The sequence below is a fragment of the Sapajus apella genome, unplaced genomic scaffold (assembly GCF_009761245.1).
Source record: "Sapajus apella isolate SASKATOON/1434 unplaced genomic scaffold, GSC_monkey_1.0 scaffold71, whole genome shotgun sequence".
Taxonomy (NCBI): domain Eukaryota; kingdom Metazoa; phylum Chordata; class Mammalia; order Primates; family Cebidae; genus Sapajus; species Sapajus apella.
Window position 1 is genome coordinate 2,317,154 of NW_022437011.1, and position 19,856 is coordinate 2,337,009.

General features: G+C 50.6%; 1 protein-coding gene across 2 annotated transcripts; it reads left to right on the plus strand.

Moving 5' to 3' along the window:
* The first annotated feature begins 11,084 nt into the window (after positions 1-11,084).
* IL17B (interleukin 17B) lies at positions 11,085-17,816 on the plus strand. 2 transcript variants are annotated; one of them, XM_032250267.1, is made up of 3 exons: positions 11,085-11,288; positions 15,167-15,456; positions 17,484-17,816. In XM_032250267.1, exons 1-3 carry the CDS (start codon positions 11,097-11,099, stop codon positions 17,713-17,715), a joined length of 714 nt encoding a protein of 237 aa, XP_032106158.1. In that variant the 5' UTR covers positions 11,085-11,096; the 3' UTR covers positions 17,716-17,816. The 2 variants fall into 2 exon arrangements, with proteins under 2 accessions (XP_032106158.1, XP_032106159.1); XM_032250268.1 differs by lacking the exon at positions 11,085-11,288 and adding an exon at positions 13,136-13,277.
* The last annotated feature ends 2,040 nt before the right edge of the window (positions 17,817-19,856 follow it).

Consider the following 19,856-nt stretch of genomic DNA (forward strand, 5'->3'; position numbering starts at 1 on the left):
CCTGAGGACTCAGGTGAGACAAGGCTGATGAGAAGTTCCTGAAGTCATGACAGTGACCTTTAGATTTGCAGAACCTAAGCCAATGGTGAAGTCATGCACAGCGCCCAGTCACCCTCCTCCACTGACGGCTCAGTGATGGGCCTGCCATGCTTCCAGCACTGCATGCTCAGGAATGACACTTGGGAGATGAAGGAGAGGTGCTTAGGGGGCCCAGTGGGTGGGGGAATGGATAGTGGCCTCAGGGACAGGAGCCCCAGTCAGCAGCCAGCACTGTGGAAAAGCAGGACTAATTCAGGAGAAACGTAAGCCCCCTAAAACTCTAAAATGGGGAAGAATTCCCTGCACTCTCTGATTGTGTGGGTTGGGATCTGAAGCCATTTTATCTGAGTCTTAAAGGAAAGAGACTTTGCACCTGGGGCAGGCAGTCACTTGGTGACGCTCCCGTAGCTGAGGTTCTCTGTGCCTCTAAGCCCGGGTGGCTTGCTCCCTGTTCTTCCCGGTCCCTACAGGCTGGACCATTCCACCCAGAGTCAAGAGGCTTTGAGTTCAAATCCTGGTCCAAGGCTGGGCAAGGTGGCTCAAGCCAGTAATCCCAGCAGTTTGGGAGGCCAAGACAGGCAGATCACCTGAGGTCAGGAGTTCAAGACCAGCCTGGCTAACATGGTGAATTCTGTCTCTACAAAAATTAGCCGGGCATGATGGCAGGTGCCTGTCATCCCAGTTACTCAGCAGGCTGAGGTGGGAGAATCACTTGAGAAGCACCCGGGAGGTGGAGGTTGAGCTGAGGTTGTAACCATTGTGTACTCCCACCTGCAACGTACAAGAGGCCTGTGTCACAGAAGTTTTGAGTTTCTCCAGGCAGCCTGGGAGAGAGAGTAAGGGGATGAGAAGCTGGGGAAGAGGGCAAGGCATGGGGAGAAAGGAGGAGGCCTGGGGAACCGTAGGAGCCTGAGGACTCAGGTGAGACAAGGCTGATGAGAAGTTCCTGAAGTCATGACAGTGACCTTTAGATTTGCAGAACCTAAGCCAATGGTGAAGTCATGCACAGCACCCAGTCACCCTCCTCCACTGACGGCTCAGTGATGGGCCTGCCATGCTTCCAGCACTGCTGAAGCATGAGCTGAGGTTACAACAGCTGAGACAGCACTGTTGTACTCCAGCCTGGGCAAGAGACTCCATCTCAAAAACAACAACAAAAAACCCAAAATCCTGGTCCCAAACCTTTTTCTTTTTCTTTTTTTTTTGTTTCTTAATTTTACATTTACTTAAGAGCCAAGTGCACATACCCAAACCTTTGATCATAAACCCCTAACAATCAACAATAGTTTACTTAAAAATTTTTTAATTTATTTAAAAAAATGAATCCTTATTTATAAATTCTATAAAGTGCTCTTTTACTAACACAAATAAAAAACAGAAATGAGAAAAGACAGAAGTAAAAACAGAAGACCTGATATTCTTCCTAAGCCTCAAATGATACCCTACTTTGGAAATCACTGACCTAGCTTTAAGCATGTACAGAGCTGGCTTGGCCAAGGGACTTGGAGAGCCTGTGTATCCATGTGTGTGTGTGTGTGTGTGTGCATGAGTGTGTGTGCTAACTCAGGGATGGAGATGCTGTGAGATTTGGGAGACTTGGGACATGACGAGTCTTTCCTTAAGTGGTGAGGGCTCGGGCTGAGCTTGCAACAGAGCCCTGAATGAGGAGGCGGATGTTACTATGTGGTAGCTGGGCTGGACCTTCAGCCTCTGGGCGTGGGAGAGGCTTACAAGACCCTTGTATCCCAGCTTTCCTGCATGAGGCTGGGAGCCCTTCACCTTCAGAACGATCCCATTCTGCCCCCGACTAGTTCCCCACCCTTTGCCTCCTTAGGTCATGAGCTTAACTATAGTGACAGACAAAAAGATGGAGCCAGTCCCGGACCCATCTCTCCCTAGGGACAAGGAAGGAGTCACTAATACCACTATTGCAGGGGATTCAATTTGACATGGATGACCAGAGTAATATAATTATTTCACCTGCTTGCTGTAGAACAAATTCATATTCACCACCCATGTATGAAAGGGTTACGCAGCAGAGAGGTTGTTAGAAATGATTTCCAACTGGGAGCAACTAGGTGAGTGGGATTAGGGAAAATTACTTAAATATCCCCCTCCAGGCCTTGGCTGAAGTTGACTCTGTCCTCATCTCCCCTCCCTGCCTCGAGGCCCCAACCCCTGCCTGTGTCTCCCGGTCTGATACTCTCTGGGCGCAGGCTGACTCCAAGCCTTGTAAACCACCCAGGACTGCTAAACAAATCCTATAATTAGAAGCCAGGTTGCATTAACGAAGTGAAAAATGTAACATTACCATCTGTTTGTTCACTGGATGCTCAGCTTATGTCCCATGATCCACAGGAGTTGTGACCTTGGGTTTCCAAGAAGCCTTAATAAGGTAATGTTTATAGGACTCTTAACTTTACAGCTCTGCTGGAGTACAACTCTGTGAAATGAGGACAAGCCATAATTCCAGGAGATCCCCTCCTCCCCCTTTCCAGTGCTGAAGAATGTTGTCCCCTTCTGTAGTACACGGAAAGCCCCAAGACTGGGATTAAAGGAAGTAAATTCTAGTCCCAACTCCGACACTGGATTGCTGTGTGACACTCTATCAATCTCTTTCCCTCTCTGGACTTCTGTTTGTCCATCTGTAAAAGAGAAGAGATGATGGGTCTTATTCCAAAATTTCCCTCCAATTCTGAAATTCTACTTTGATTTCTCTGTCTCTCTGCCATTGAGTTTTATATCAAGCAAAGATTCTTTTCCAAATTTGATCTTCCTTCTTTGGACTTCTCAAAAAGACTTGGTAATGAAAGTTGAACTGGATGAATTTAGTTTAGGGTTAGCGAGACACATAGACCTTTTTCTGCCTCAGCTTTAAATCTTTCTGATAGGATAAAAATGCATCAAAAATAATATGACAATGACTATTAGGAAGAGACCGTTCCTTAACCCTTCAAAGAAATTAAGTTGGTTAATGCGAAGAACAGTGGAAAGGATCGGGGTTGTTCTCTCTAGAGATGGTAGCCCCAATTAAGTGAACAGAATATTCTGCCAACTTCCTATCAGCTGACATTTACTGAGTTCTTCCTGTGAACCAGATTTTATGTTATGAGCTTACATCCATCCTCTCAGTTAATCTTATAGTAAACCTGTGAAGATGGTACTTTCTCATTGTCCTCATTTAACAGATGAGAAACTGACAATTAAAGAGATGAATTTGCTCCAAGGAATTATGTGGTTGGAGCAGAGACGCCAACCTGATTTTGGACCTTTGCAGATCTGTTGTCAACAAACCTCTGACTCTGTTATGGCACTTGTGGAAGCAAGCGTTGTGATGAAGCTTCCATCACCATGTCCCTGCATGATTCTGATGAGCACAGCATGCCCTGCTAGCCGGCACAGGCTATGTAGCATAGGTGATAAGGACACCTTTGCTGGGCTGAGCTCCTAGATTTGGGGGTTGCTTGTTACTGCAGTGCAACTTTGTCTATACTCATTGATACTGCTTGCCATGGGGCAGAGGGAACAGTTTTGCTCTGCATATTCACGAAGAGCCAGTTTGCAGTTAGCAGATGGAAGGAGCAGAGAGATAGACATTTAAAACAACTAATAAAAGACTGAGGAGCACATAGTGAGAGTCTCATTGAGAAGCCAGCACAATGATCCTGATGGTCCTATTGAGCTTGAGAGTCTAAGATATAAACTAAAAAAATGAGAAGATTTGCTGGGCATGGTGGCTCACGCCTGTAATGCAAGCACTTTGGAGGCCAAGGCGGGCGGATCACCTGAGGTTGGGAGTTCAAGACCAGCCTGACCAACGTGGTGAAACCTGATCTTTAAAAAAAAAAATAATAATAATTTAAAAATGAGAAGATTTGTGGGTGATTCTGGAATGCCAGAGTCAGAGCTAGCTCTGTGGTTGAGATAACAGGATAGAATTCAAGGAATCCTAATATGAAAGATAAGAATTTATGAACATAGCCATGTGCTGGCCAGACTGAAGGGCCGAACAATCCTAGGTTTTGTTTGTTTGTTATGAGATGGAGTCTCGCTCTGTTGCCCAGGCTGGAGTGCAGTGGCGCGATCTTGGTTCACTGCAATCTCTGCCTCCTGGGTTCAAGCAAATCTCCTGCCTCAGCCTCCCGAGTAATTCCTAGGTTTTTCTAAGACCACACTATTGGGGAGAGAAGGATCAGGGTCAGCTTGACCCCTGAATTCTCTCCAGAGCTGACTCAGAAAACTTATCCCTCTGGCACGGAGCCCTCTCACCAGACACATTTCTCTCCAGCGTAGATTTGTCCATAAAGCACAGCTGACCATGGCAGAAATAATTTGAAGAGCTTTTGGTGCTTTGTGTCCACTGCCTAATGACAGGCACCCACCTCTAACCACCACTGGTTCCACTGCTCATTAAGTTTCCTTAAGTTGGTGCAAAGGTTAGGGTAGCTGATGGTTAAAGGTACCTCAGGGGCCCAACTTTTGTCCCAAGCTCTGTCCCTCTTCTCTGTCTGGCCACGGGCAGTTTACTTCTTTTCCCTGGGCCTCAATTTCTTCTTCTGTAAAATATTTACATTCACACGTTGATTCAGGAGGTAAATAAAGTCATGAATGTAAAAGCGTTCTTTTTCTTTCCTTTTTTTTTTTTTTTTTTTTTTGTTTTTGGAGACAGGGTCTTGCTTTGTCACCCAGGCTGGAGTGCTGTGGTGTGATCTCGGCTCACTGCAGCCTTGACCTACTGGGATCAAGTGATCCTCTTGCCTCAGCCTCCTGAGTAGCTGGGACTACAGATGCATGCCACCACACGTGGCTAATTTTTAATTTATTTTTTGTAGAGACAAGGATCTCACTATGTTGACAGAGCCAGTCTTGAACTCCTGACCTCAAGCAATTCTCTTGCCTCAGCCTCTCAAAGTGTTGAAATTCCAGGCATAAGCCACGGTTCCTGGCCTAAAATTGTTTTTCAAATTGTAGAGTGCTTCAGGGGTATCCCTCTTACTGCCGTGCAGTTGTCATCAGCATGTGTGTGGGTCTTTGGCTGGACCCCTTCCATCTCCCACAGCCAGAAACCTTGAAGCTGCCTTCTCACATTAGGGCAATTACCGAAGGTTCTTTCCTGGGAACCAGACTTTGAAAATGGTCAGATTCCACACTAGCCATTTCTTCCTCTTTCCTCACAATATTTATGAGAACTGACCTTCCAATGGAAATTTGGCAAGATTTCACATTCTGGAGACAGCGTACCTTCCTCCACATGCCCCGAGGGCTGAGGTCATGGGCTTCCCAGAAGATCCAACAGTTCCCATGGCTGCAGGAGGTGCACAGGACCAAGAGGAGAGGGGCCCAGAAAGAGCCCTGAGCTGTGGGCTGGTCCTAAAATGTCCATATTGTTAGATCCCCCATTCTGCATTAGACATAAGTTCAGGAATAGGCTGGGCCCAGTGGCTCACATCTGTAATCCCAGCACCTTGGGAGGCCGAGGCAGGTAGATCACTTGAGGCTGGGAGTTCAAAACCAGTCTGGCCAACATGGTGAAATCCTATCTGTACTAAAAATTCAAAAATTAGCCAGGGATGATGGTGCATGCCTATAACCTTAGCTACTTGGAAGGCTGAGGCATGAGAATCACTTGAATCCAGGAGACAGAGGTTGTAGTGAGCCAAGATTGCAACACTGTGCACTCTAGTCTGGGCGACACAGGGAGACTGTCTCAAAAAAAAAAAAAAAAGAAAAAAGAAGCTTGGGAGCTGTTTTAGTTGTTCACCACTATGTCTTCAGTGCCTGGGGCATAGTAGGTGCTCAATATATATTTGTTAAATGAATGGAATGAACCCTCCTCAAGAACTCTCAGCGGCTCTTCATTGACCATAGGTTAATTTCTTGAAGGTCGCAGCTCACAGAAACTTACAAAACGGCCTAAGTCAGATATTTAAACCTCTACCAGAAGCGGCTTCTCAACAATGCCTCCTAACAGTTCAGGACACATGGACAAGCTTCTGCAGGGAGGCCAGGGTGGAGATTCACTGCAGCCCTAAGAGCGAGCCTGTGAGTTTTCTGGGAATCAGGAGGATGAGGACAGAGGCCTTAGCTATGGCCATCAAGGGTGATGTGATGTGTCTCAGAGTTGCTGCCCGTGCCCTAAGTGTTGTGTTGTGTGTCGCTGTCAGGACATTCCTCTGCTAATCCTGCCTTAATCGCAGCGGGCCCCACTCCCCAGGCCAGGTGCTGAGAGCCACGTTTGGCTTGCTTGCTGCCTGTGAGCAGCTCCTACCTGATGCCTCTTAAAACGATAACAAAACACACACATACAAGACGCCACCCACAAATTCACACTCACGCAATACACCAAAGCAACCACAATAAAAACAGCACTCTCTGACCCAGTAACAGAAGCCAATCTGCAAGGCAGACTTTGACAAGTACCCTTGGTTTTGAGCTTAATGTTTGGGGTGCAGGCCTTTGAACCCAACCTGCAAAAGAAGCCCTTTCTGCCCCACCCACGGGCCCCCAGGACTCCTCTCCCTACATAGTCGCTGGGAGAGGTCCACTGTTTGCTTCTCACGTCCCCACAGCTGTGGCCACTTCCTCTGCCAGGAGCGGCTCTGGGGGACTGAAGGGGACATTTCTTGTTCTGTCCCTGCTTCCTGCTTCTGCTGGGAGCAGGGTTGGGGCCTTCCACCCAAAACAGACCCATACCCACCCAGCAAGAGGAGGGGCTGACAGCTTTGGGGGGAAAACTTAGAATTCTGGAGCTTGTGAATCCAGACGTCCTATAAACTCTGAGCAGAGAATAAACATCCCCCGGGACTGAGGGGAGGACGGTCTAGTGGGCAGGGGGCCCGGCGCCTCTGTCTGCCCTGGGGACAGGCTGTTTATTCTATGTCCCCCACAGGCTCTCTGCACTCCTTCCTGTCCCAGGTCTGGGTGAGTCACAGCAGGCCTGACAGCCCCACATGGGGGCCTGAGGCCTTGGACATCAGATCTGGACCTCTCAAGGCTGGAAGGGAACTTAAAAGCTCAAACAACCAGCTGGGTGTAGTGGCTCACATCTGTCATCCCAGCACTTTGCGAGGCTGAGGTGGGCAGATCACAAGGTCAGGAGTTCAAGACCAGCCTGGCCAACATGGTGAAACCGCTTTTACTAAAAATACAAAAATTAGCTGGACATGGTGGCACGCACCTGTAATCCAGCTACTCTGGAGGCTGAGGCAGGAGAACTGCTTTTCCGGGACTGGGAGGTGGAGGTTGCAGTGAGCTGAGATCACAGCACTGCATTCCAGCCTGGGCTACAGAGCAAGACTCCATCTTAAAAAAAAAAAAAGCAACCTCTTCACCCCGCAACACACACCTGGGCCACTCCTACCCCTTCCTCTTCTAGAACCTCATGGCTGGTCTTCTGGTCTCCGCTGATAGAGAGATCACTCTTTTCCAGGGCAGTCCATTTTGTTTTTGGGACTCTCTGGCCGTTAGAAAGTGCTAGAATTGAGCTGACTAGAATTGTTCTGTGCCACCTGATTGGGAAGAACTAAGAACAATGTAGACAACAAAATAATAGCAGGGACATTTTTTGTGCCAGGCACTTGCCACACATAATCTTGTTAAACGCCCCACCTCCCTTTCAAGGACATAGGCTCAGGGAGGTTAGGTCACTTGCCTAAGGTGACTTAGCTGCTACATGGCAGGGATGAGGTTCAGGGCACTCTGGTTCAAAGTCTGTGCTTTAAATAGTAATCTATACTGGCTCTTCATAATCAAAAAGCAAAAGTAGCACATACATCCACAAAAACACTATGCCACAAACTCAGGCACATATAAACCAAACCAAGTTACAAACATCAGCCCAAACTTGTCAAATATTAAGTACTGTGATGTGCCAGGCAAACAATAATTTTAATGATTAATGCATTTGAACAACCCCATGAGGAAACAGAGGCCCACTGAAGTGAGGGTGGTGGACATGACCATATCATAAGGGGCAGGGCAAATGTCCAGACACCATTGCCTGAAGGCTGCTGTCTTTTCCCCACAGGAGGAGGACTTCCGCAAAATAAAAAAGAAAGCTTTTATAATTATAATTAGTTTCAACAACTAGAGTTTTAGAAGATAGACTGTGTATCTTTGGAGAGAAATGATATTCCCAGGTTGATGGTACCCAGTAAAGGCACTTAGAAAGGGTTCCCAATTTGGTAGGGGCTGCATAAGAGATCCCCTACCTCTGGTGGTCTGTGGATGGTGAGTGCTAACAAGAGACTAGGTACAGCGTGGAGTCAATCTGCAACCCAGAAACACAAACTTGGTGTTTGGTTTCCTTCATTCCTCCCTCCCTCCCTCCTTCCCTCCCTCCCTCCCTCTCTCCCCTTCCCTCCCTCTCTCCCCCACCCTTTCTCCCTCTCTCCCTCCCTCTCTCCCTCCTTCCTTCCTTCCTTCCTTTGTTGTTTTTTTATTAGAGGCAGGGTTTCACCATGTTGGTCAGGCAAGTCTTGAACTCCTGACCTCGTGATCCGCCTGCCTCAGCCTCCCAAAGTGCTGGGATTACAGGCATGAGCCACTGCACCTGGCTTAAAACTTGGTGTTTTCAAGGCTGGATGCTGGGCAGAAGAGAGGCCTAGCCGACCCAGTCACCAGTGAACAAGGCCACCTCTTGGGGTCCTACCCTAACTCACATTTCCTTGACTTTCCCCTGTGGGGAGGAGACATTGACACCTGGGCAGAGGGTCATGTCAATGTGGCAGCCCCTCTGCACATCCCAGGGGCCACCCATTCACCCAGGCCTTTCCCTTTTTTTGAGAACTGGGAGCTTGCTGGCTGGGGCTGTTCCCACCAATGTTCCCGTCCAGGGAGCTTAAAATAGCCCCTCTTGGCTGGGGCTCTGGAGTGAGCAGTGAGGCAGGCATTTGTGCAAATATGGGCCTGGGAGAAGGACTCCTACCAGGGAGGGAGGGAGGGCAGTGTGGCAGGAGAGCCAGGACCTCCCGAGGGGGCTGCACCCTCCTGGCAGCAGCCAGCAAAGGCACCGGCTAGCCTCTTCCCACCTTCCCTGACTTCACTGGGTCCACCTGGGCAAGTTCTTAGACAAAATCCTTCAGGTCCGCCTGGCCTCGCCAACACTCTAGGGTGGGCCCACTGGAAATAGGCACCTTTGCATTCTTCTGCAGCTTCTAGCCTTGTCCCCACCTCGTAATGCCCTTCACCTAGGAACACGCCAGAGGCATCCCCGAAGGCCCAACCCAAAACTCATTTTAACTGAAGGAATGACAGTTGCAGCTAGCATTATTGGGGTGCCTACTTCTGCCAGGCACTGTGCTAAGTGCTTTAACATGCATTATCTCATTTGATCCTCACAATAATCCACAGAGAGCCAAGTTATTATTATCTTCTCTTTGCAGAAGAAACAAAAGCTCAGAGAAGTCAATTAATGTTCCCAAGATGACACAGCTGTGAAGGGGCCGGGCCAGGATTGAAACTCAGGTCAGCCCATCATCTGTGGAGCCTGACCTCTGCCTCCGAGCTGCATTTCCTTCTCCAGGTCCCAGTGCCCTGGCCTCCTACTCTGTCCCAGCATGGCCTCCCTGTATTACACTCAGTTTGATTCAATGTATCAATATTTTAGTTCATGCCAGGAATGCCACTGGGTACCACACAAGCACCCTGGGAGCTCTCGGATCCCCTTGATGATTTGGGTTTGGGCGTGGGTTTAGTGAGCACCCGAACCTGCCGGGTCTAGGTTGCTTGAGGCTGTGGGGCAAGGCTGAGGCCATCACAGACTGTGCTGAAAGACCAGCTGACCAACTGGACATTCCCTCTTCACCCCTGGCTGCTGTGCTCCTCTCCTTGCCCTACTGCAGGGGGCAGCATGTGCAGGAGTCAGACAAACTTGCTGTGAATCTTCTGTGACTTTGGGCAAGTGACCAACCACTCTGAGCCTCAGTTTCCCCAACTGTAATTCAGAATAAAACTAGGATCTCACCCAGTGTTAGTGGGAGGATTTCATGAAGGATTTAGCTTAGGGCCTGGCAGTCAGTAAGTGGATACTAAGCAGCAACTATTATTGTTACTGACTTAAGGTGAATTAAGTGAATTAAGGTGTCCAGGTGCCAAATGCCTGGGATCTGGCACACAGCAGGTGCTCAAAGTAAAGGCAATCACTCACTCAGCAGACAGAAGCCCCCACCAGACACCTGGTCGGCTGTGGCATTCCTGCTCTGATGTATCCTAGGCTCTGGTCCCCATCAACAGTAGGGTCACTATGGAATCCAGATACAGGCGCAGGGCCCCACCCAGTCGCCCCATCCCCTCATTCTCAGCTCCTGGCTGCTCCTGGGGAAGGAGGTAGCGGAGACCTCAGAGTCTGCATATTTTTCAGGATTGGCTGGCTTTCTCGTGGCGCCACCTGGTGGTGAGTGCAGCACTGCCTCTGGCAGGGCCAGCCGTAGAGGGCTCTGAGCGAGACCTCGGCCACCCACTACCCCTCCCCCTCTAGCTCATCAGCCCAGTCCTTCATTCACATGCGCTGACCACCTTCTGCTTAAAAAGACCCAAGGACCCCAGCCTCGCTTGTGGAGTGGGAGTCCCGAAAGCCCAGTTCCTGCACCTCCCTTTCAGGCCTGGCACTGAGTCCTGGGGCTGGGTCCCACAAGCCTGCCTGGGTGCACACTCAGGACATCAAGAAGGGCAGATGACCCTCCAGGGGTTTCTAAAAACCAAAGCTGGAGGAAGGTGTCTCCCTCCTGGTCTCAGATGGCCCAGGAATGGGAAACCGAATGACTGTTGCTGGGTCCATGCCCGACTCCTCATAGCACCTGCCTGGGGACCCCAAAGCTCCCATCCCCACTGTGAGGGATCTGGGGCCCCCCAAAGCACTGGCCTGGCTCTTTGGCCCCTGCCAGGCTAGCAAGGAGGCCCAGCCTGGCCCAGAGCTGTTTGTATAAAGTCTGAGGGAAGAGCAATGAATGGCTTAGGAGATGAAGTTCTGCTCCCAGCTTTGGCACAAACGCATTATGTGAACCAAGGTAGGACCCTCCCTTACCCAAGTAGTAAAACGGGTGGGAGGAGGAGGCCCGATGATGGGTGAGGACCTATGTAGCTCCCAGAATGAGCTCATGTTAAGATGCAGAGTTCTGTGCCGCTACTTCAGCATCTCTGGGGCTTTGACCCTGAAATCTAAAGTAGCAGCACTGCAGCCAGAGCTGGGGACACTGACCAGTCAGTCCTGGCCTGGGGAGGCAGAAGTGAGGGGTGCGTATTGCCAGCAGGTAAGAAGGATGTGGTGGCCTCAGAGGTCCCCCGGATACCAGTATCCATCTTTTAGTTTCTCACTGTTCTGTGCATAGGGGAGGTTCGCCCCAGCTGCATGTCTGTGGGACCCCACTGCTAGCAGCAGCAAAGCGAGTGCAGAGAGCCAGCACAGAACCCAGACAGGCCGCCCAGGCTAGCGGGGCTGGGGCCCGGACAGCCTGCGGTGGGGGCGGGGCCCTTGTTGCCTGAAGAGGTATTTTCAGAGTCCCCCTCCCTCTAGAGTTTCCAACGAGAGAATAGAGCCCTGTCTAGTATTTGACCAAATATGGTGGCATCTCTCATGCTCGAGACCCAGCCAGCGTCTCAGTTATGCTGTGGAAGCCTGCCCCGGACAGATTAATCTTGTGACATTCAGGAGAGCCTCTCAACCTGCGTTCTTCCCCTCAGACGATTCCTGTAAATGGCCAAGACTGGGCCTCAGCCTGACAAGGCCGTCCTCAGTGTCTGTTCACAATGCACCTCCTCTGCCCTCCTCATGCTCCCTCCCGCCATTCCTGCCTCCCTGGGTGGATTTGCCCGCTCACATTGGGCTGGGCTGTTCGCTTGAGGTGAGAGACATTGGCCAGAGGAGCTGGTCAGATGAGCATGTGATTCCAGGACCTTTGGGCCCTGGGGTCATCTGACCTCACAAACTTGTGGCCTAAGTCTTGGAGGCCTAGACCTCTGTCAGCAGCCGTGAGGGTGGGCCTGAGGGGGTGGAAGGGAGAGTCAGTAGAGTAATGAGAACTGTGCTAGCTCTAATGCTAATTAGAGTAACTAATGTTTACAATAATCATTATACAATTATTTTATAGTAATTTCTGTAATAAACAACTAAGTGTTTATTGAGCACTTACTATGTGCCAGGTACTGTTGCCAGCTGTTTAACGTGGGTTATTTCCTTTCTTCTTTACAGCAGCCTCAAGAGGATGCCATGATTCTTCCCATGCTAGACATGAGGGAATTGAGGCTCAGAAAGATTTCAGGAGGGAATGGGCCAGGCCACTGTCTATTTCTGAGTACAGCCGCCCATTTTGTGGAGGAGGGAACTGAGGCTGGGAGAGAATGAAGCTCACATGGAGCCACATAAGCTCTGAGAGTGGAGACCACCCCAGCAGGGAGAGTGCTGCGTCACGAAGGCCAGAACAATCGGCCGTAAGTCCTCATGGATCTGCAACTTGGCCTCAGTGAGAGCATACTGCGTCAGAAATATGTTCACAGCAGGCTGAAGTTGTGCGGAAAACATCCCAAGAAAAACAACATGGGGTGGTGGATAGAGCCCTGGAGGGGGACCAGCTGGAAACAGCAGCTCTGACATCTCTAACTCACTGTTAATAGTCACAAGTCCCTTCCTCGCTCCAGCCTCAGTTTACCTGACTGTGATCTAGGGGGGTGGGGCTTTGGTCTCCTAGGGCTTCGGAACTCACCTGAGGCTGACAGAGGCTGGAGTGCCTGAGGCTGTTTCTCTGGGAGATGGGGTGCCTGCTCCTGGCCAGCACCGTCTGAGAACATTTGCTCTCCTGACCAACTGACAGCCCATCCCTCCTCCACCCTCACCCCCTTGCCATCCCCAAGGCAAACGAAGCTGATTGTCTTAGCTGGCCCTGTGGGTGCTGGCTGGGCGGCAGGCCGCAGGCCACAGGCGGAGGTGCCACCGGCCAGGGCCCCATCAGACACACAGGGCATTGTCCCTCGGTCAACAGCCCCTGGGCACCTCAGCTCAGCTCCTGGCCTGCCCCCACGCTCCTCACCGCCTGCCACTGTGCTGGGCTCAGCCAGCTGGGGGCCCAAGGCTCCCAGCTGATGACGAGCCCACCCACTCACTCCCCCAGCAGCCCCCAGTTGAGCTATAATTGCTTCGCTCCATCCTGTTGCTGCCATTCTCTCAGCGGCATCTGGGGTTCCAGGCAGGCAGCAGCTGCAGGCTGACTTTGTAGCTTGGCGGAATGGACTGGCCTCACAACTTGGTACGTGGCGCTTCCCCGCTGCACCCCCCCCCCTTTTTAGAGTCCAAATATGTCAGTTTTTCTTTCCTATTGATTAATGGCTGCCTCTGCTTGGTTTGGAATCTGCAGAGGCCACGTCTCTGTCTTCTCCCCCAAGACTAGAAAGAAACAGAGACTGGTCTCAGAGCCTGCAGCTGTGGGCAGCAGCACAGGCTCCTGAACTGGGCTCAGCTGGGGCACACTGAAGCCTTTTCAGAACAGAGGTGTCTGGGGAGGTCCCGACAAACTCAGTCAGCGGGGTTTTTCCAAAGAGACCTGGCCTCGAGGTCCCGGCTGCATGACCTTGGGCAAGTCCTTCTGTTTTTGTGTCCCATCTGGAGATGGGACTTTGAGGGAGGGGGCTTTGATTCTATTCTAGGTTTCTCCGAGTGGAGAGCCAGAGTTTAAGAATGCCCTGTGAGAAATTCCAATGAGAGAGCCTATTGTTAGGGAGACATTTTTTCTGCACTAGAATCTAGGACCAAAAAGGAAGAATTTAGCGACTTGAATCTCTCTTGCAGATTTTGTGCCAGCAGATACCTCTGCCAAGAGGGACTCTGCTGAAGCTTGTTTTCTAGGGTCAAGACTTGCAGGGTAGCCTGGATAACACAGGCATGGGCCATGGGGCTTTGGGGCTGTGGGGTGAGGCATACAGGGAACGCATGGAGCCCATCTCAGTGCAAGAGGGGTCAGCGGTGCCTCCATCCTGGGACCTCTGCTCCACACCTAGGCACTGGCCCTTCTCGCCCTGGATTCCTGAGGAGTCTGGGTTCAGTCAGGCCCAAGTCCTCTTCCTTGTGAGCCAGAGCCTTTCCTGATGCTCTTGGTGCTGGGAGGGAGACGTGGATGGCAATGGGTATGTGTGTGTGTGTGAGGAGGGCTTGGGGGATGGCTGGAAGAGGGAAGGCTCAGCGTGGAGGGTAGTGCAGGTGGACGGGGCGTCCACAACTTGACTCACAAAAAGAGACTTGGCTCTCCCACCTTTAGCCCACAGCTTGCCCATCTCCCCAACTTCATGTCATGCCCTCTTCCTCCCGCCCACTCTTAATCAACATTCCATTCAGCAAAGTTCTTAACCAGTTCCAACCTCCTCTCTCATCTTCCCCCCACCCGCCCCTCCTACACCTATAAGACTTCAATTCCTTCAGCCCATGCCTGCCACGCCTCATCTGACATGTCCTTTCCCCAGAAAAGTTTCCTAGGCCATTGTCGTGGCACAGGGAAGCACGAGGCCCCATTCTTCTCCAGCCACACCCTGAACAGGGCCATCCTGGATTTGTTGCTAGTGAGACTTGGGTATTTGTCTTCTTGTTCACTGTTTTCCTTCTCAGACATAAATGACAGAAGGGCAGCGATGGGGACAGTCAATCATTTACTCAGTGAGTGTCCACTGAATGTACCATGCAGACATGGATATGACAGCTGTATGGAAACTGACACACGCCCCCACGGAGTCCATGCTGAGTTGGGGGCAGACGCATAAAAGAATTGTACATACAAACTGTAAGACTGAAGAGAGCCCGAAAAAGTCCAGAGGCATCCCTAGGGACATGGCACTAGAGCTGATGCATGAGGGACGGGGAGGGGTACAGGAGGTGGAGCAGCAGAACGCTGCATGCAGAGGCCTGTGAAAAGTCCCCGTGGCAGGAAGGAGCATGCTGAGAGAAAGACTGAGGGAAGACCAGAGGCCGGACCACACATGAGAGAGGAATCAGGGGGTAATTTGAGGAAGGAGAGCTGGGGGATGGTGGGCTGTGTCAGACCTGAGCCTGGGAGACCCCTAAGGACAATGAGAAAGAACCATGGACCTCAAGTCTTGGCCCAGAAAAAGACTTGACTCTCCCACCTTTGACCGTGGCTTTCCTCCCCAGCTGTTCCTTCTTATCATTTCCATCTTCCTGGGGCTGAGCCAGCCCAGGAGCCCCAAAAGCAAGAGGAAGGGGCAAGGGCGGTCTGGGCCCCTAGCCCCTGGCCCTCACCAGGTGCCACTGGACCTGGTGTCACGGGTGAAACCGTACGCTCGCATGGAGGAGTACGAGAGGAACCTCGAGGAGATGGTGGCCCAGCTGAGGAACAGCTCAGAGCTGGCCAAGAGGAAGTGTGAGGTCAACTTGCAGCTATGGATGTCCAACAAGAGGAGTCTGTCTCCCTGGGGCTACAGGTAGGCTGGGCAGTGGTGACAAGCTGTCTTTGGGGGGTGGGGGCCTTTCCCGCACCTCAGTCATTGTAATAGTTAAGATCTTGGATTCAGAGGTCTGGGTGCTTGGGTTCGGATCCTAGCTCTGCCTCTTACTCGCCTTTGAGGCTTTGGACAAATGGATTAGCCTTTCTGAGCCTCAGTTTCCTCAACGTAAACGGAGGCAATAGTAGTACCTACTTCAGAGACTTGTTAAACGAGATATCCATGTGGACAACTGCCCTTATTGTTCTATCAGTCTCCACGGAGGTGCCTGCAAGGCTTTCCCCAGATGTCACCTCCTCCGCTCTGTGGGTCTCATATGTCCTTCTCAGATATGGTGCTTCCGTGCAGCGTTGCCGTCTGTCTCTCACGCTGGGCCTGGGCCTTCCCAGTGCCTGCATCAGAATCACTTAGGGATTCCCATGCCCCATCAAAACCTCCAGCGGCGAGGCCCAGGAAGTGCTGTTTCCTGTAGCTCCATGTGATCAGGATGCACAGCAGGCTGTGATTTGGGAATCAAGACCCGCTGCCCTGGATGACGATGGCAGCAGTGTCCTCCCTTGGTTGTAGCTCTGCTTTCTCGCTCAGTACCTGACCCACAGAAAGGACCAAAGATGAAGGAATGGGCTGACCCTGAGGTCCTTACTCACAAACCCAGGCCAGAGATTTTTCAGGCACACGACATATACCCTGCGACTCTAGAATAGCACTATTCACCAGGACTTTCTGTGATGATGTAAAGTCCAGTATGGTAGCCACCAGCCTCATGTGGCTACTGAGCTCTTGACATGTGGCTATGTGACTGAGGGATTAGCTTTGATTAAATTTTTCAATGTTTTGCTTGAGACAGTGTTTCACTCTGTCACCCGGGCTGGAGTACAGTGGCATGGTTTCAGCTCACTGCAGCCTCTGCCTCCTGGGCTCAAGCAATCTTTCCACCTCAGCCTCCCATGTAGCTGGGACCACAGGCATGCATCACCATATCTGGCTAATTTTTTTTTTTTTTTTTGTAGAGACAGGATCTCACTATGTTGCCCAGGCTGGTCACATACTCCTAAGCTCAAGCAATCCACTGGCCTGGGTCTCCCAAAGTGCTAGGATTATAGGGGTGAGCCACCATACTCAGCCTGATTAATTTAAATTGAAGTTGACACATGAAGCTAGTGGCTACTGCATTGGACAATGCAGCTCCCGAATGTGACCATTGGAAGGGTTGGTAAAGATCCTCCGGAGTGGAGCTTTTCACACTTGACTGTGCCCATAATCACTCAGGGATCTGATAAAAATGCAGCTTCAGATTTGGGAGGTTCTGCATTTCTAGTGAGCTCCTAAGCATAAGGTGATACTAAAGCTGCATGTCCACAGGTCCAGCTCACCCACTTCCTTGTCCCCTATTTAGCAGATGGGGAAATGGAGGTGCAGAGAAGGAGAGGTCACAGAGCAAGTCCCTGTATGGTTGGCTCCATGAGAGCACTAGGAGGGAACTATGTCTGCTTTGTTCATCAATGAGCAAAGTCTGGGACAGAACTGCTCACATGGTGAGCATGCAAGTGTTGAATGAATGGAGATTAAGTCAGAATAGAACCCAGACCTCCTGACTTCTTTGCCAGTGGAAATTAGGCATCAGTAAAACTAATCCACCTTTTATTTCCGTGGATTAAGCTTCCCAACAATATAAACACAGTGGGGGTGGGGCAGGCAGAGGGAGGGCCAAAGCTACTCTACCATCCCCACGGTGCAACCTAGTACTATGATGGGCATCCACAAAAGAAGGAAGCCGGGTGACTGGTGACCTTGAAGCTGGGTAACCTTGGGGCTCTTGACTTGCCTTCCATGATCTTCAGCATCCTAATGTGGAACATGGAGTTGATTACTGCCTTTCCTCCAGCCCAACAGTCTTGCTGTGGGAATTAAAACTTGGATTAGGAAAGGCAGGGGTGTGGGGTATGGGTGCTGACCGGCTGTTTCCCGATCACCTTCCACTCTGATCTTTCTCCTGCTCCCTGCAGCATCAACCACGACCCCAGCCGTATCCCTGCGGACCTGCCGGAGGCACGGTGCCTGTGTCTGGGCTGTGTGAACCCTTTCACCATGCAGGAGGACCGCAGCATGGTGAGCGTACCGGTGTTCAGCCAGGTGCCAGTGCGCCGCCGCCTCTGCCCGCCACCACCACGCACAGGGCCCTGCCGCCAGCGCGCGGTCATGGAGACCATCGCCGTGGGCTGCACCTGCATCTTCTGAACCACCTGGCCCAGAAGCTGGGCCAGCAGCCCAAGCCATCCTCCCTGCACTCTTGTGCCAAGAAAGGCCTATGAAAAGTAAATGCTGACTTTTGAAAGCAAGACTTTGGGTTTGCTTCTTGTGGCTTCGAAGTCAAAAACAGGGTCAGCGTAGGAGGTTCCTGGGAGGTAGATTTCAGATTAATATAAAGGGGGATTTTCCATTACTCTGAGTTCTCCAACACTGAGATGGCCTATTAGACAATAATGTGTTCACTTCTACCACTTAGGGCCATTATGTGTTTCCTTTATTTATTTTATTTTGAGACAAGGTCTCACTCTGTTGCCCAGGGTGGCCCAGTCATAGCTGGGCCAGTCACAGCCGGCCAGTCACAGTGGCCCAGTCACAGCTCACTGCAGCATCAACCTCCCCAGGCTCGAGTGATCCTCCCACCTCAGCCTCCCAAGTAGCTGGGACTATAGGCTTGTGCCACTACACCAAGCTAATTTTTGTATTTTTTGTAGATGCAGGGTTTCCCCACGTTGCCCAGGTTGATCTTCACCTCCTGGGCCTCTCTGCACATCAGACTTCTGCCCACCTCGGCCTCCCAAAGTGTTGGGATTATAGGTGTGAGCCACCACACCTGGCCACTGTGTTTCCTTTAATTTGGGTTTATAAGTCTATGTTTCAGCCATGTTAATGTGGTTTGGTTGCTATAAACCAATACAGGAGTTAACAAGAGCTAATAACTCTACCCACTTAAGAGTGACTGGAAACAAGCTCTTTTGAAGTGGGGAGCTCCCAATTTCTGAAAGTGCCATGTTAAAACCAAGCCTCTCAAAATATTATGGAGCAGACCCCTGCTCTGGTTGGAGCAGATGATCTAGAAAGTCTTTTTCAGCTCTGAGGTTCTCTGCAGATCAGACTTAGACCCAAAGAAAGGTCTCCAGGTTGCCAAAGCGCAGGTGTTTTTAACCTGGGATAGTGCGTCCCTGAAATTTTTATGCAAGTATATACTTTTTCTGAGCTGAGGATTCCTGGGTTTGAACAGACACTCGTAAGTTGAGAAGCGTCAATGTAGATCATTCTTTCTTCCAGCCTTGTCCAAAAGGGGATCTTATTCGATGGTTTGCTGCTGTCAGTGATTCTCAAACTTTAGTGAGCATCAGAATCTCCTGGAGGGATTGCTAGAACAGCTTGCTGGAACCCGCATCTAGAGGTTCTGATTCAGGTGGAGGCTGATACTTTGCATTTCTTTTGCAGGGTTTTCCTTGTGTTTATAATATACAAATAGTTGTTCCCAGGTGATGGTGATGCTGCTGGTCTGGACACTGCACTTGGAGAACTACTGGCTTATATTAAGATACTTTGCTGATCAAAAATGGCAGCGTGCTGGGCATGGTGGCTTACTCCTGTAATACCAGCACTTTGGGAAGCTGAAGCAGGGGGATTGTTTGAGCCTCAGGAATTTGAGACCAGCCTGGGAAACATGGCAAAACCTCATCTCTACAAAAAAATAGAAAAATTAGCCCAGCATAGTGGCATGTGCCTGTAGTCCTAGCTGTTAGGGAGGCTGAGGTGAGAGGATCGCTTGAGCCTAGGGACGCTGAGGCTGCAGTGAGTCAGGATTGTACCAGTGCACTCTACCCTGGGTGACAGAGTGAGACTCTGTAAAAGAAAAAAAACCAGAAAAAAAGCCGAAAACGGCAGTGTGGACTGATACCTGATACATCCTAAAGCCCGTGCTGACTCTTGTCTCTTGGATGTGGCTCCCCACTTCCCCCTTTATCCCCTAGCAATTCAATCCTCCCCCTGGGCCCTCTGACCCCTGCAGCAGATCCCAAATCAGCTGTTCTAGGATCTAAAAATACCTTCCCTCCAGCAAGACAGCTGAGGGGCTCAGACTATTTTCTGAGGGTAAGAATAGCTAGCACTTTAGAGTGAATTTCGGTAAAAGGGCCAAGGGCCCGAGACAGGAATACGTGGCTTGGCTGCTCTAACTTTAGTGCTTAAAGCAGTTTTAGCCCTGAATGTCTTAAGGGTCTAATTCATGAAAGGCCAGCGGTTAGGTCTGTGCCTGCCTCGGGTGGTAAGTAACTTACCTTTTTTGGTATTGTTCTAGAGTGGATACTGGTTAAAATTACTCCAGGAAGCTTCGGCCT